General features: G+C 36.1%; 1 protein-coding gene across 7 annotated transcripts in view; it reads left to right on the top strand.

Moving 5' to 3' along the window:
- The window catches only part of COL24A1 (collagen type XXIV alpha 1 chain), a 389,632-nt gene that overhangs the window by 6,688 nt on the left and 365,324 nt on the right, over positions 1–17,620 (top strand). For all 7 annotated transcript variants that reach the window (XM_057550626.1, XM_057550622.1, XM_057550627.1 and 4 more), the window contains one exon: positions 4,266–4,330. In XM_057550626.1, coding sequence (XP_057406609.1) covers positions 4,266–4,330 — 65 coding nt within the window. The remainder of the gene's footprint in view (positions 1–4,265; positions 4,331–17,620) is intronic.

Below are 17,620 nucleotides of genomic sequence, written 5' to 3'. Positions count from 1 at the left end.
ATTGAATTCCTCAGTCATTGAGAGATCTTACTATTATTCCGTTCCTGTTTAAAAATATTTATTGTGTCAATTTTATGTAAGAAATTGATAAAAGGTGAAGACCTGTTACTTGCTCAGATATTTACTTACTAATTAATCATAAAAGGTACAACATATATGGGCTATAATAAAGTTAAAATTAAAGCATCAAGAGTACAGAGGTGAGGAAAAGATCCAGTCCTCTTTAGGGATGATGGGAAAATTCATGGAGCAGGTATTCAAATTAGGCTTTGATGATACTGGAGACTGAGAGCTTTTCAGGCACTTCCAAAGTCTGTCCATGGAGTAGAGAATAACATGATATGGCTGGAGCTTTGGGATGTCAGATGTAATTGGTCCATAGTGCTAAAAAAAGAAAGGAGGTTGAAGCTGAATGATAAGGGCCTTGAACACCTGGTGAGGAACTTGACTTTTCCTGCTCTTCCGTAGTTGTATGTCAGGCCATTCAAGATGGCTGTTCTCTTGCTCTCTGTACGTCCCCTGCTGGACCAGGCCCTGCTTCACTCACATGACTATCCAATCTTCTTAATTATAGGACTTAATTAGTAACTGCCCCAGCCGCTGGTTTCCCTGGTAACTGATGAGCCAACCTGATGTCAATTCTCCCTATAAATGGTAGCCTCCTTCTCCCGCTGGAAGGTTGCTGCTGTGTCCTGCTTGCTGTCTGCTAGGTACTGTGCGGGTGTTGCTCCAGGACCTCTTGCTTCAGACTTGTAAGATCCCCTGTCCAATAAACCGTTGATGTCTCCTCTGTCGCTGTTTTGGGGCTCTTTTTTCAGTTTAGAGGTTGGGCAACTCTGAGGCTTGCCAGACTGCGGGGTACAACCTGACAGTTGACCAGAAGTTTGGGGCAGAATTAGAAAAAGAGAAAGAAAATCTCTATTTCATATCACTGATCTCTCTCTCTCTCTCTCTCTCTCTCTCTCTCAGTCATCAAATTAGTACATAGGTACGCTTACCTAAGGTGTGGCTCAACTGATTTGTCATAATCTCCTAAAATCACCTGGCTAAGGGATGATGTTTGATGTGTTCAGGTTTTCCTGCCTCACGCCAGGAATAGACTTGTTAACATATCTAGAAAGAACTTTATTTTCCATCTTTCTCCCCTGAGGTCATTGGGGAAGTCTGTGAGTTGGCTGAATTGCCAAGTGAATAATGCTAGTTATTATACTCTTCACTAGTTAGCTTTATTCTGGATGGAACAGTGCCTGTGGGTTATTTCTAAGCTCTCAGTGAGCCAGATTACTTTGGCCAGGTGAGAAGTGCATCCTTTCATGTTCCATTTTCTGTTAAAACAGCATAATTCTGATATACTGTCCTTCAGTGACTGGAATCTTGAGCTATTTTCTAGTCTTACCAATGTACATCCTGCCAGTTGAAAATAGAAATCTGAAAGGAAAAGAGCCCCCTTTTACTCAAACTCTAGATAACATTGGGATCCATCCTGGAGAACCCAAAGAAATTATTTTAATTTCACACTGTGGTCCTCAACGTTGCACATTGGAATCACCTGAGAAGTGTTTAAAAATCCCTGTAGGACAAACTAAAATCAGAATCTCTGAGGGTGGGGGTGGGGAGGGAAGAACCCAAGTATTAGTAGTCTTGAAAAATCACCAGGTGATTCCACTATGCAGCTACGGTAAAAAGATGCAAAACAACTTGGCCTCACATCATCTCTTGAGTATCATCTATTCCAGAACAGTGGTCCTCGGTGTGTGATTCCCCACATCTGCATCATCGGCATTGCCTGAGAACTTGTTATAATTGCAAATTTTTGAGTCCCACCCCAGACCTACTGAGTCAGAAACTCTCAGGGTGGAGCCCAGAAATCTTTAACAAGCCCTCCAGGTGATTCTGATACACACTCATGTTTGAAAACCATGATCTAGAGCAGTAGAAAAGGATTTTTTTTTTTTTTATAATTTTAATTTTGTCCTTTAAGTGACTATTTTCTTTTTATTTATTTATTTATTTATGGCTGTGTTGGGTCTTCGTTTCTGTGCGAGGGCTTTTCTCTAGTTGCGGCAAGCGGGGACCACTCCTCATCGCGGTGCGCGGGCCTCTCACTATCGCGGCCTCTCTTGTTGCGGAGCACAGGCTCCAGACGCGCAGGCTCAGTAATTGTGGCTCACGGGCCCAGTTGCTCCGTGGCATGTGGGATCTTCCCAGACCAGGGCTAGAACCCGTGTCCCCTGCATTGGCAGGCAGATTCTCAACCACTGCGCCACCAGGGAAGCCCGAAAAGGATTTTTTTTAAAAGGGTCAAATAACCTTATTTGTGTCAGGTCATAAAATTAGATATATATGATTTAAGCAAAATATTAGGTTATTTTAAGTACAATGTAACTATCAATAGTAAATATTCTAAATTGTTTTTTCCTCAGAGTTTGGTACATATGCAATCAATATTAGAATCATGTAGTTAAAAATGTATACGTGCTGAGGATCCACTTCAAATTTATGAATCATAGTCACTGTGGGAAGGCCCGGAATCTGGATTTTTCAAAAAAGCCTCAGGTGGTTCTTTGGCAAACTAACATTTGAGAACCATTTCATGGATGACACCATATATGGGAATCTTTTATAGGCTTCATTAAAATGTATGGTCCAACTATTTGCCCATATCAGTTGAAATTTCTATAATGATTCAGTTGATTAGTTTGTAGAGTTAATGACTATTAAGTATTCTATCAAAGTCTTAAAAGCTGTGCTCTGTACTAAGTATGACCATAGAATGTACATTTTTCACTTACTGAAAAAATGCTTAATACTATTCTAATACAAATATGTCCATTATAGCAAAGAGAATAGTATAATTTTATATTGTGTATAAACATACAATTATAATAGTATAATTTTATATTGGCTTACTTTGTTACATTAACATGCTCCTTATTCTTGTTGATAAAGGTAAAAACATAGTATTAGTGATAAATAGAAAATGTACCAATTACTACTAGCGCACCAGGAACTTAATAAAAATGATTTTCAGAGGGCTCTGTAATCATTCCTTGCAGAACTGTATTTTCAGAAATGTCATTTGAGGAGTCTCTGAATTAGACTAAACAGAATCAGAGTCTATATTGGCAAGAAAAACTAGGTAATAAAATAGTTTTCAGTATGCTCATCATTACTTTTTGAAACAATGTCTATGATTTTCAGTTGGGAGGTAAAGCCAATTATGAAGACTAATCAACAAAATCTATCAAAAGTTTGGTTAAACTAAAAAATCATAGGGGCTTCCCTAGTGGTGCAGTGGTTGAGAATCTGCCTGCCAATGCAGGGGACACGGGTTCGAGCCCTGGTCTGGGAAGAACCCACATGCCGCGGAGCAACTAGGCCCGTGAGCCACAATTACTGAGGCTGCGTGTCTGGAGCCTGTGCTCCGTAAAAAGAGAGGCCTTGATAATGAGAGGCCCGCGCACCGTGATGAAGAGTGGCCCTCACTTGCCGCAACTGGAGAAAGCCCTCTCACAGAAACGAAGACCCAACACAGCCATAAATAAATAAATAAATAAATAATTTTTAAAAAAAATCACAAAGTATTTTTACCTTGCTAATCAATGTGAATGAATATTTTGATTTGTAGTGGTTGAGTACCGTGTTCACAATTACTGCTAATCACAATGGTCAATGTTGACATCTACAGGTCGTTAGTATTTTCAGAACCAAAGAGTCGTGAATCTAGTACAAGTGATTTGAATATGATCTGCAAATAGATTTTATAAAAACATTTAAGCAAATAACTGGTTCCATCAATTTATAATCACTGTGGTTAAGTGACTATAAGTTGTATTATTTTGTGCCAATCTGTAGTACTTTGTGTAAAATTACATGTATGGTGATTTGACATAATATATACTACTAATAATAATTTCACCTATAATAGTTCACATTTATTGAGTTTTTCCTATGTGCCAGGTACTGTTTGGGGTACTTTACATGAAGATTTTAGTTAATATTCAAAAACCTTTATGAGATAGACTTAATAGATGGAGACACTAGGGCACAGAGTAATAAAAGGGGTGTCCAAGACACATAGTAAGTGGCAAAGCTGGAACTTGAATTCAGAGCCCTTGCTTTTAACCAATATGAGTATTAAAATACTGTGTTAATTAAAATAATAGCTCAATTCTTAATCTTGCACTAGAGTTCATTTTGAATTTTATGATTTATAGGTCATGAATGTCCAACTAAGTTTTTCCCAATTGTTTTTCTTTCCTTAGGAAACTGCTTCTTCATTTTATTGTACTATGTGTGTCAGGGGGTGCTGTTCATGCACAAGATCAAGGTAAGAATGTTACCTTGTTACTTATTTACTTATATAAAAAGTCAGCTTCCAGACAGCAAAAGTACATGACTTTTCAAGTCGTCATGACCTTAAATTCAACATTAAACAATAAAAAATTCTACCCAGTACAATGAGAATGTAAGGGTGAAGAAACGAATTTGGGGGGACATATGACCTTTAAGGAATTATTCATATCTTCTGTCTGTGAAATTGCTTACCTTTTTAAGCACACTCTCTGTAAAAGGGAAGTTTTGTACAGTAAAAAGGCTTTGCTTGTGACTTCATTTTAAGTGGGAGTTCTTGGGGGTGGCAAACTGTGACTGAATTACCTTTGCACTTCTTGAAACAACGCAGGCATATACGAAATGTTCCGTCTAGATTTACATCATTAAGAAACAAAATAAAATGTGAATACCAGTGGGCTTGGGATTTCATTTAATTCAAATGGAGAGGTTTAGAAAGTAGTTGAAGGTTTGGTTTGGTTTTTGCTTGCTATCTAGTTGCTCTGGTGGTATGGTGATAGAGTTTTGGGAATCTATATATACCCTAATTTATTCATTTATTAAACAACATTTAAATAATATTTTCTGTTTGCCACCATAATATCCTAATTGCCAGTGATCGATATGTGAATAAGATAATGCCTCTGGCCCCGAAGTGAAAAAACAAGTGCCTTTGTCAAAGGTTAAAAAAAAAAAAAAAAAAAAAAAAGCCAAAGTCAAAGAGAAAAACCCTGGAACTGTGCTGGATCTACAGGAAATATCACCGTGGTCCTGATTTTTTTTTTTTTTCCTCCTCTGCTTTGTATCAGCAGGGCTGCCAAATTATTCACTTGACAGAACCAACTTTTCAATTCAATGACCAATTCAAGGAGTCACTTGTCAATTTAGTCAATTAATCGAATAATAGTAGAAAAAGACAAGTAAACAAAATACATGTAGGTAGAGAGAGGGCACAAAGGAGGGGGCGGTACTCTATTTATTGACCAAATTGACCAATGGACATACGTTAAGTATTCTGTCAAATAGCACATATATGAATTAAAAGGTATCACGGAAGGCATTTTCTAACTGTCTTTTATGGGGAGATCATTAAATCAGGTCACATGTAACTTCATGAAATGCTATTCTGGACCAAGTCATTTCTGTTACTTTAGTTTGCTTTAAGTAGCCAAGAAGAGGAGAGAAACTCTCTCTCTTAGTTTCTTGCTATCATTACTGTTACAGTTTCTGAGAACTTATGTTACCAGTCACTGTGCTAGTAGAATATACATTTTCTTCATCACTACCTCATTGCAGGGTTTTTATAATTATGCCCATGAATTGCTGAAACCAAGATTAAGAAGAATAAATAACTACCCCAAGGGTTGCAGGCTAATAAATGGAAGAACCAAGATTTGAACTCAGGTATTTAGACTATAAAGTCTACAAATTCTTTAAAATTAAGCCTCTTGGACAAGAGAAGATAAGAAAGAGAAGGAGAATTGCCATTATTAAATATCTATCTTGTGTCTTGTCCTTTGCTGGAATTTTACATATGTGATTCTAATCCTCATAATGAACGTGTAGGGTAGGTATCATAGATGAAGAAACTGAGGCCCAAGGAAGGGGCTTGCCCAGGCTTATATAGCTAAGAGCTGAATTTGGGCCTGTCAAGTCTGACCCAAGAAAACAACAACATCAAAAAAAAAAAACCCATTCCATTCCAAACTTCTTTCCATTACACATACCCTTGCTTTACAGTTGTCATCTGTTAGTGTTATGAGTTTAATAATTTACAAAATGTGTCATTATCCAAATATTAAAAACCCAGACAAAGAAAGATATAAGGAATACTGAATATTTATGAATAGATTTTTTTTAAAAAGTCAGAAGAAATGAAAGGAGTAAATGAAAGAAATAATATTCCTTTCAACCTTAAGATTTCATTTACAGAATATAAAATGTGCTTTTTTATTTCAGGGTGAACATCTTACTTTTCAGACTTCATAAAATTTTATTTTGAGTTCTTAACAAAAAGAAAAATATTTTAAAAACCTCTTTGACTTTATAAAATTGAGTACTTTTGAGCACAAAAATGAAATGAAAGTAGTGGTATGTTATTAGAAACTTAGAAGTACTGTTTTCCTAAAATAGTTTGTTGTTGTTGAATTGGCATGATACAATAATACAATATCTAATCAGGAGGTTAGAAAAACATTTTCAGAGAAATTGTGATTTGATGATGATTACAAATATCATTTGCAACCTTAATACTGCTGAATATGTCTAGTTGAGCTAGAGATGATCCCAAATTAGACTTCTCAGAAATAAATATAAATATTTATTGGTGCTTATGATAGTTGCCAAAACTTAAAAAAAGTATCAAAGTAATACAGGTATATAGTTTAAAAAGTCAAGTTGTGCTACAAAATATATAACAAAATAATATCCTTGACCTTACCTAGTCTTGCAGTCCTTTACTCAAACTTTCTTTTGGTTTTACTCTCCATAGTTCTTAATAATGTGCTTATATATTGTATTGACTTCCTATTTTTGATGAAGAGGGTATAACATTTTTACACCATTCTATGCCCCCTCTTCACCCTCTTTTCTTCTATCCTCTCTGTATAGTTTCCCTCCTTTTTTTTTTGTTTTGTTTTGTTTTGTTTTCTATGGCACTGTGACTAATTCTTCTCAGATACTCCAAAAGAATTTTAAAACTTCTTTGAAAAATATTTTTTAAAAAGTACACCAAATACTCTAACCATTCGATTTTTTTTTCTTGGAGATATTTCTTCTGGAAGGTAAGATTCTGTTCTACCATGGATTGGTAGCTGTCTAAGCTTCTTGTAAAGTTGATGTCTCTCATCTGTGTTAGATCCAGTATCTTGGAACTCATATTTTCCTTTTGCATTGTCCACTTCCTAATTTGAGTGGAGCATATCATCCAGTAGCATCCTGAGAATGTGTACTTAGGTGGTATACTTCTTGCAGCATTGCATTTCTGAGAATGTGTTTATTGCACCCATACGCTTGAGGGTAGTTTGGGTGGGTATAGAATTTTAGGCTGTAAATAGTTGTCTCTCAGAATTTTAAAGACTTCCATCTATTGTCTTCTGGCTTGCACTTAAAAAATCTGATGTTATACTAATTCTTGATTCTTTATGTATGACCTTTTAATTTTCCACTTTAAACCTTAAGATCAGCTGTTTATCCTTGATATTTTGAAATTTTGCAATAACGTGTTTTGTTACAGGTCTTTTTTCAAGGTATTCTGATGAGTAGTCATTAGGCCTTTTCAATGGGGAAATATCTTTCATTTTTCTGGGAATTTTCCTGTGTTAGTTTTTTCTCTCTGATGTATTTATTTCTTCTTTCTGAAAGTTCTATTGGTCAGATATTGGATCTGGATTGAGCTCCGTATTTTCTTATTTTTAGCTCTGATTTCCTGTCTTTGTTTTCTTTACATTTTATATCAGATTTTCATGAGTCACTATTCCCAAATATTTAAATTATTTACTTGCGCTGTATTTAAAGTTTTAAGAGTTTTCTCACTCAGATTGTGTCTTAAAAAATAACATTTTGTTCTTATTTCTTTGATGTAATATCTACTCAGCTTTCCAAAGATAAAAAATTTTTTTGAACTTTTATTCTGCTCCCTGTATCGTCCTTGTTTCCCACAAATTTTGGTTTGCTTTGGTCTATCTTTTATGTTGGAAAAATTCTTCATAAGTCTGTATTACCTGTGTTATCATTTAAAAGCAAGGCAATAAAAATATGCTTGGAAACTCTTTTTGCATGGGTGGGCTTGTTAACTGGTATATTTTACCTAGAGCCTGATAAATGAGGAGCATTGCTGACCATCTCGTTGTTGGACCGCAAATGTCTAAGGCTGTCCAGTTTCTTTAGAGAAGAATCCTCCAATTTCTTACTTGTAGAGTATAATCCTGGTTGCCACTGTTATTGGAGTTAAATGATAGAAAGAGGTTCTTGGTGGGGGGGTGTTGCTGTCTCACCATTTAGTATGTAGATTTTTACTGAATTCCCTTGTTCTCATTATGGCGCTTCTTTTCTCTCTTCTGCTAGGATTGGTTCAGTGTTTCTACATAAGTAAGCTCTAGTCTTCAGTTTTGCTCTCAAAGCTTCTTATACAGATTTTCAGATCCTCCCCTCTCTCCCATATGATGCCTCATGCTTCTCTCCTGAATTCAATGATTTGGAGCCTTCAGTTGTTGAGCCTTTTCAGTGTGAACTGGCCTGCCCGTCATTAGCACTTCCTTCTGAAAGCCCTTAGTGTTCAGTTTTGTCAGCTCTGCTAATTCCTTCATGTGTTTTTCATCTTTCAAAAATTCGTTGATATCTCTTATCTGTTGTTGTCTCTTCTACCCTTTCACTTTGCCTATGTAGTATTAAACCACATTTCCTTATTCTCATTTTAGTGAGACTTTAAGACTATGCAGAGATAAACATCTGTTATTTGCCATGTTTACAGTTCTTCCTTTAACTTTTAGCACAGCTAAGAAAACCATTAAAATATCCTGTTCATAAATATAAATCTTATATTTGTTTTATAACCGAGGTTTAGGTATAACCAAATGAATAGATGATTCTATTTCAAGAAAAAATTATTTAAGGCTGAGTTTTCCAAGGATTTGACAGAAAGTTCCCTTTTCTTATATGATACAGTCTACTTTCCTTATAACTCTGTTGGTGGGCTGGCTGCCACTGAGGTAGGCGTAGTTACAACACCTCTATGTGATACCTTACACCATATGAGATGTAAGCTAATTGTCAACATACATAGCACTCCTCAGGTTCATGATCCCTAGGTGTGCAAACCACAGATGTAGAAATCTCTGTGTAAAATGCGTGTCTCCAAGAAGAGTATTTTCTGTGGAAATTAACCCAAAAATGTGTTTGTAAGAAGCAGCTCATTCTAGTTGCAGTAACTCCAAGCATTTTCTGCCAAAACCCCTTATGGACACTTAACCAAAAATTTTACACGTAGGTTAAAGCTTCATTTCTCATTTTATAAATAAATTGCTTTTATTTCTTTATCCAAAATAGATGTACTTACATTAAGAATACTTTAAAGTCACAATTTCCTCTTCTAACATACCCAGTGACAGTGGTGCACAGGGGTTCTGGAGCCAGAATTCTGGGTTTATGCCCAGGTTCCACTGCCTACCAGTTATGTGACCTTGAGCAAGTTCCTTACATACTTTGACCTCAATTTCAGAAACTTAAAAGTGAGGATAATAATAATTCTTACTACATAGGTTGTTGTGTGGGTAAAATGAGAACACATGTAAAGTGCTTAGTGCATGGCTATTACATACTGATGAGCATACGATAAAGTTTAGTAGAAAAAAAATACTCTGGATCCTTTCCTTTTTCTATATACTGATAATATTGAAAAAATAAAATAAAATAGTTGGTTTTAAACAACTTCCTTTAGTTCCTTAACTCAGTGAGCTGGAATTCAAGAAGCCTATATTTGAGTCTTAATTCTGGCACAGATGATTTGGCTGAGACTATATAGAACAATGGAAAGTGGATATTGGGCACTTACCTAGTTATTAAGTCAATTTGGGTAAATTGGCAAGGAAAAGAAAAGTATATTGAGGCCTGTATGATCTTCCTCATGTACAACTCTGATTTTATTTTAAACAATCATTTTATTTTTTTCATTCCTACAAACTAGAAAGAATATAGCTTTGGTGACTTAACTGACCCAGATATATGAAAATTTTAAACAGTGAGAATTTGTTAAAATTAAGTGCTTTTTATATTAATTTAGTTAATTAATAATGTGCTAATACTGTAATTTATTACACTCTGTTAAATGATATTACTCATTATTTTTTATCTAAAAATTGATAACTTAAAAAAAATCTTTTAAGCTACTAATTTCTAAGAAATGTAAGAATCCTTACATTTTGAAAGGTAAACATAATACTACCCTTGTTCCTCCAGTTTGTGATAGAAAATCATTGAATGTTGACAGGTAAAATGGTTCTTTGGCTCTCTGTACTTGTAAAAACAAGTGTAACCATTGGCTCTCCCATGTCTGTTTCTTTAGGCATATACTCTACTCCACCACAGAGTCAATTATATAGCCACTGGAGTGAGTCAAATGCTTGGGTATGAGTCATAGTTTTAGCACCTACGGAGACACAATTTCTCCTTTTTGTCCCCCTTTATCCCCCCACTTCCTGTCTGTCTCTCTTTTCATCTCCCTCTCATCTTCCTTCTGCCTGTCTTTCTTTTCTCCTAGCTAGTGATAATATCAATGCTGCTTATTATATAGGTTTCAAATGAAAGGCAAGTAAGGTTGGTGCCTGTGCCAATATCTGAACATTAGCCTTGCAGGCTTAGAAGACTGATTTTTTTTTTTTTTTTTTTGTAGATAGCTTTTGCTTTTATTTGAATGATATTATACTTATCATATTGCTTTTCACCTAACAATATAATTTGGAGATCAGTGTAAGATAGGTGCTTGAGGGTGAGCAACTGAAATTGATTCTGGTTTTTTAAAAAGCAGAAAGGTTTTTGTTGAAAGCTATTCTGTGGTTCCCAGAATTGCCAGGAAGTCTAGAGAATCAGGTTACTAAGAACAGAAACCAGGGAAAATAGGGACCAAGATCACAGGTAGAGCAACTCCCCAGGAGGAGTATGGGCCACTGTGGTCATCACTGGACGGTGGACACATTCTCCTCTGTCTGTTTCTTTGTATCACTTGTTTCAAATCCGAAGCCCAAAATGGAGATGTCTGTCCATATCTCCAGCTGCTAAGGTGTGGCAAAAGTGTGTAAATGGCCTTTTCATGGTCTGTAAAGAGACGTGACAGCCAGTCTCTGTCTCCTAGAAGTTCCTTTTCCTGCTTCCATCCTGTCTGTTAGAGGTTGTCCTCACATGCTTGGTGATCCCTGGCTCGCTGTTAATATTAAAGAGTGGGGCACCAAAGGGATGACTGAAAGCTCTGTGTGTGTGAGTGGGGCTGGTGGACTTACTGGTTTCATTGAGGGATCTCCGTACTTCACCTTCTCTAGGTCTTTCCTCTTGGGAAGTGTTGTTTTTTGGCAGAAGGATCCACCAGGTTTCTACCTGGGGACGCATGAGTCTGGTTTCCAGAGCTCTGGGACTTGGCTGGGAGGTTTCTGCAGAACAAAGTTTAATAATGGTCATCCTTGCCTCTGGCTGTACTGGAACTATTTGTTTCCATTTTAAGATGTTTCTAGAAGAGTGATTTTTATTAGCACTGAGAAAGGATCTATTCGTCATTAGTATGTAACAAAACAACAACAAACCAAAAATTGAACTGAAGGCTTAAAGAGGAGGTAACACTTGAACTGAGTCTTGTAAGATGCGTAAACTTGGCATGGAGGGACATACTTACCAGGACTCTGAAAGAATGACTTTTTGTAAGCTTTGATATGGCAAGAAATTCAAGGAAAAGTTAAGTATCAAGAGTAGGAAGTACCATGGAGTGAGAAGATAAATCATTGAGAAGAAACGTGTAAACCAGTGTAAATTAGGGGGCAGTCCCAAAGACCACACTTACTTCTGACACCAACTGCAAGTTTGAGGGTCCCCAAGACCAATTTCAGGCTCAATAATGCTCTAGAAGGACTCACAGGACTCATGAAATCTGTTATACTCTGTTATGGTAGATTACAGCAAAAGGATACAGATTAAAATCAGTCTAGGGAAGAGACTCAGGGAGAAGAGTCTAGGAAAGTCCTTATGTGGAGGGTCCAGTTGTCCTTTGCCAGTGGAATCATGGTCAGTGCCAACCTTCCCAGCAATAATATGTGATAATATGCACAGGATATTGCCAAGCAGTGAAGTTTATTAGGAAGGTATGGAATGTGAGACTAGAAATATAGGCAGGAGGTTATGTCATTAAGGGGCTGAGGGCTGAAATAAGATGATTGAGTTTAGTACTAAAAGCTATAAGAAATACTGATGTTTTGTTATAGGAAGGAGTGTCATGAACTAATGTTCATTTTGTTCTGGACTTTAGGAAGCTTTCTCTAGCAGCAGTGTGGGTGATGGATGGGATAAGAATGTCTCACAAGAGACAGAAATCTATTAGGAGGCTAATATTAAAATCTGACTAAGTAAAGAGAGCCTAACTAAGGCTTGTGTTGGACTTGGTGACTGAATAGATATGGAGAATGGGTGGCAAGGGAAGTACCAAAGATAATTACCAGGTTTCTGGGTTAGATGACTGGATCGATTAATTCATTCAAGCAGTACTGTGGACCTACTTTGTTTTTAGTCATTGTCCTAGTTGTTGGAATATTACTGTAAAACAAGATGAAGGTCTACTCTGAAGGGCTTACATTTCAATTAGAGAGCCAAGTAATAGGCAAGTTTATATGTACATACATTTTTCCCCTAAATTTTCAGTGTTATGAAGAAATTATAAAGCTCAGTAAGACATTAGAGTTAGAGAGTTATTGGGGCAAGGAGGATAACTATTTTATAGTTCAGGTAATGTGGCCAGGGAGAGCCTCTCTGAGGAGGACCACATTTGAGCCTAGATCAGAATGAACTAAGGGTTTAGAGCATTCTAAGCCAAGAGAAAAATAAGTGCAAATGCTGTGAGTTAAAAATGAGTTTAGTGGTTTTAAGGAATAAGAAAAGACCAGTTTGGTTGGAGCAGAGGTGGGATGAAATGAAAGGAGAGATGAGATAGGTAAGAAGGGAGCTGGTGACATAGGTTTCATGCACCCTGTAAAACTCTGGATTGCACTTTTAGTGTAATGGGAAGCCATTGAAGAATTTTGTTCAGGAGAATGCCATGATATAATTTACACTATAAAAATATTACTCAGACTCCTGGTGTGGTAGTGGGGATCTTCACTGAGAAAGGCACTAAAGGAAGAGGAACGAATCTGGGGGAAAATGTATTGAGTTAGAAGTGATTGTGGGATAACCAACCTCTACTGGATAAATTCAGTGGGCAATTGGTTATTCAAACCCAGAAGAGAGGTTTGTGAGTCAGCATATGTGGTTACTGAAACCGTGGTTTGGATGAAGTCATTAGGCTTGACGTTTACAGTTAACAGAGCAAGGCGTTGTCTTGGCAACACCATGATATATTCTGTTTAAGAAGCAAATAGGTGGAGATACAGTCAGTTCTGCCATCAGGCTACATATGCATTCCGAAAAGTTGCCATGCTAAAAGACTGGCTCTAGAGAACTGCCTACATTCAAATTCTGCCTCTGAAGTTCCTAGTTGGGTGACCTTGGGAAAATTATTTAAATTCTCTGTGACTTGTTTTTATAACTGTCAGATGGATTAACAATAGCACATACTTCATTATGTTATGAGAATTATGTGGCTTAATACAGTAAAGTTCTTAGCATTGTTCTTGGTGCATAGAAACAGTTTAATAAATGCTGTTATTCTTATTCTGTAAACAATGTAAGCCATCTAATAAAGTGCCTGGTTGATAATGAGTTTTCTTTAAATAGTAACTGATTTCCTAAGTGACACAAACTAGATTGATTTCCTGGTTAGAGCCACTCATGAAACAAGTAACTTACTATAGACAACTAAGATTTTTCTTGCTATATTCATCAGTACCAAATATCTAAATTTAAATTTGCAATTTGGTGGTATCCAGGGCTAGGCTTAAATTAATGTAAAAAGTCTGTATTCTGATAGAAGGCTTTTTCTTTTTTCTCCTGTTCTCCCCACCCCTCTTGTCTGTGCCTTTTTATCCTTAACAGTTCTCTACAGGCATACCTCATTTTATTGCACTTGACTTTATTGCGTTTCTCAGATATTGCATATTTTACAAATTGAAGGTTTGTGGCAACCCTGTTTCAGTCAAGTCTATCGGTGCCATTTTTCTAACAGCATTTGCTCACTTCATGTCTCTGTGTCACATTTTGGTAATTTTCACAATATTTAAAACTTTTTCATTCTATGTATTATGACCTGTGATCAGTGTTTTTGATACTGTTTTGCAAAATGATTACAACTCGCTGAAGGCTCAGATGATGGTTAGCATTTTTTAGCAATAAAGTAGTTTTTTATTAAAGTATGTACATTGTTTTTTAGACATAATGCTATTGCATACTTAATAATTTATGTTTATACTATACTGTAGTCTATTAAGCACTGGGAAACTAAGCAATTTGTGTAACTCACTTTCTTCTGATATTGACTTTACTGTGGTGGTCTGGGACAGAACCTGCAATATCTCTGAGGTATGCCTGTGTTCTCTTCAGTCAACATCTACTCAAAGGATTTGCTAAACATATTCACAGTGAGATGTGAAAGGGTAAAACTAGAGTAACAATTAGATTTCACATCAGATACCAACTCTGGTGGCTACCTAGAGAATATTTTCCACTGTGAGATTTCTGTTGGGAGAAATAACCCTGCCATGATAAATTAGGCTTGCCAAGGGAAACGAGGTGGTATGGAGAATACAGTGGCTGTGAGACAATGTGGCAGGTAGACTTTGAAGATGGTAGACTTTGATGTCAGTCTGATTGTGCTGAAATCCATTTCTACCATTCATCAGCTGTGTGTCCTTGACCAAATTACTTAATCTCTCTGGACCTCAGATTCTTCATCTGTGAAATGAGTATAGACTTTCAGTATAAACTTGAAACCATGAGATACTTTCTTTCCATTTCTGTTTCTGGATATCATACTAATGATACAAGGTGAATGAAATAATAAATGAACCTGAAAACTGCATTTTCACCAAAACTAGGGGACTGGTATAATCTGCAGACTCCCAAAATCTGCTGAGAAAAGCAGATGCCCTATGGAGTAAAATCAATAGTAAGATTTCAGAAAGCACCAGCAAAAGCCAACTTCCTGAAGGTGAGGAGCACACCCTGAAGTACTTAACCTTTAGCTTTTGTACAAAACGAATGTCACAGGATCTGGGGAGGACCAAAGCTGCCCAGAAGGAAGTATAAGAAAGAATCACAGATAACAGCTAAATGGCTCAGTGGGGACAGGGCTCAGAAAATGTAAAAATCTGCTTCCTAAGGTGAAGGATTCATTCTGAAGTATATGCCAGTGGAAGTGAATACAGGGGAAGGAGAGAGGAGTTGTGAGTGGGGCTGGCTGTGGAAGTCCTCCTGGACTGGGTTTGGTTCAGAGAAGAAGGTGGGGCTGTATCAAGGAGCCATTTGAGAAGGAAACTCCAGTAATGCTGAAATGGAACCTTTGGGTTTTGAGATTTGTCAGTCATGGCCCTCCATCTTCTCTCCCAGCATCCTTCTGTAAATTGCTGGGCTATGAAACCATAAGTAACTAACATAGAAAGACACAACAAGGTAAAATGTAGGGAAAAACAGCAAAAACAAGAATGCATACATAAAAACAAATCACCTCTATGAAGGAAGATCATAAAGCAGAAATATAAGAACTCAGGAAGAGATGGTAAGATATTAAAAGGAAATGAACTGTGAGCTTGTAAAACTCAAAAGTGGTAGGGAAAAAAACCCTTTTACAAATCAAAATGAAATTGGAACACGAAGAGAAGACATAGGAAACACAATAAAGATATGAGAAAATCAAACAAATGGAACTGAAGATGAGGAACATTTACAGAGAAATGATATAGAGGACAGCAGTGGAGATTCAACATACTTATAATAGGAATTTTTGAAGGAGAAAATCGAAACTATAAAATAAAATAGATATTCAAGGGTATAATTCATGAAATTAAAAAAAAAAAACCCAAAAACAAAAAAACAAAGAGACTTGAATTTATACAACAAATGGGCATACTGTGTGCATGGAAACATTTATCCAGAATGGTCAATATGAAGCCATATCATAATAAAAAATCTCTGTACTTCGAAGGTAAAGAACAGGTCTTTTGGGTATGCTGGTAAAAACTCGAGTCACTTAGAAGGAGAAAAAAATTGTCTGACTTCAGATTTTTCTGTCCTAACATTCAACACCTAAGGACAGTGGAACCATAACCACAAGATATCCAAGGAAAGAAAATACCAACAAAGAATGTTATATTCGGTGAAAATTAAGGTACAAAACTACCAACAATTAAGTCAGGAAAAGTTCTCATGAACCCTTCGTGATGAAGCGAACAGAACATAAACTTCAGCAAAAAGTAAATGAGAAAACAGCTACAAAAGACTGGCTCTATTTAACAAAAGAAAATATGGGAATGAAACAGAATCTAAATACCATATGAGCTAACAATGTAGGAATGGTACAACCGCTAAAAAAATGGGAGGAAAGGGGAAAAATCCCCAGGAAGTAGATTAAGTTTGCTGATTGGCTCATCAGAAGCTGGGAATTAAAAATTATCCAAAGCTTATAAATCAAATAAAAAATACTGTAAGGATAGTATTTAATAATGAAAAGGTAAATACTAAGAAAAATAATCCTATTGACTAATATTAGGTGGTAAAGGGGGAAAAAGGAGGAAAAAGAAAAGGAAACATTGTTCACTGGAAAATAATAGATATGTCTAAAGAGGACTAGGGACATTGTATACATTTATAATTTTAAAGGTCAACTTTAGAATAAAAATACAAACCTTTCTAATTTCAAAAGAACTACATACAAAAACAAAGTAAACAAAGTGCAAAAACAAAGCAAAGGAAACAAAGCACATAGTGACTTTAAAAATTAAAATGGGAAAACATAAAAATATGACAGATTAAACAAACCATCACATCAGTAACTGTAAATAGATTTAATTTTATATTCAAAAAAAAATTTCAGATTAGATCACAAAACAAATCAAACTCCTTCCTCCTTATCTAAAACAGTGTTTCAATGTAGGTGAAAATAAAAGCATGGGCAAAGGTATATCAGACAAATGCAAACAAAAAGTGGGGCAAGGGGTCTTAATCCCAGATAAGGTGCAGTACCCAATAAATATATGAATTTTATGACTATCTCTGCATAACAATCAATATTAATATTCATAAAGTTAAGACCACATGAGATAAAAGGCCAAAAAGACATAATAGTGATGAGACTTTCTTTACCTCTTAGTCCATGAAAGATTAATTGTATAAAAATAAGGGTATAGAGGATATAAAATAAACAACGAGGTTCAGCCAACTGGTATTAAATTCTGTACCCTGAAACACCTTTGTAAGTGCTTATCAAACTCTATTGGAAATTGACCATTTATTAGCCTAAGTTTCAAAAACAAAGTGCAAATTAGACACCGTCTTCTGATCACAATTCTGTTAAGTTAAATTTTACTAACAAAATTAGAAAACAAACAAAAACCCTTCTAACTGGAAGATTTTGCATTTCCTCTTAAATCATTTGGTTCAATGGGAA

The sequence above is a fragment of the Balaenoptera acutorostrata genome, chromosome 1 (genome assembly GCF_949987535.1).
Source record: "Balaenoptera acutorostrata chromosome 1, mBalAcu1.1, whole genome shotgun sequence".
Lineage (NCBI taxonomy): Eukaryota > Metazoa > Chordata > Mammalia > Artiodactyla > Balaenopteridae > Balaenoptera > Balaenoptera acutorostrata.
This window is presented reverse-complemented; position numbering and strand designations above follow the sequence as displayed.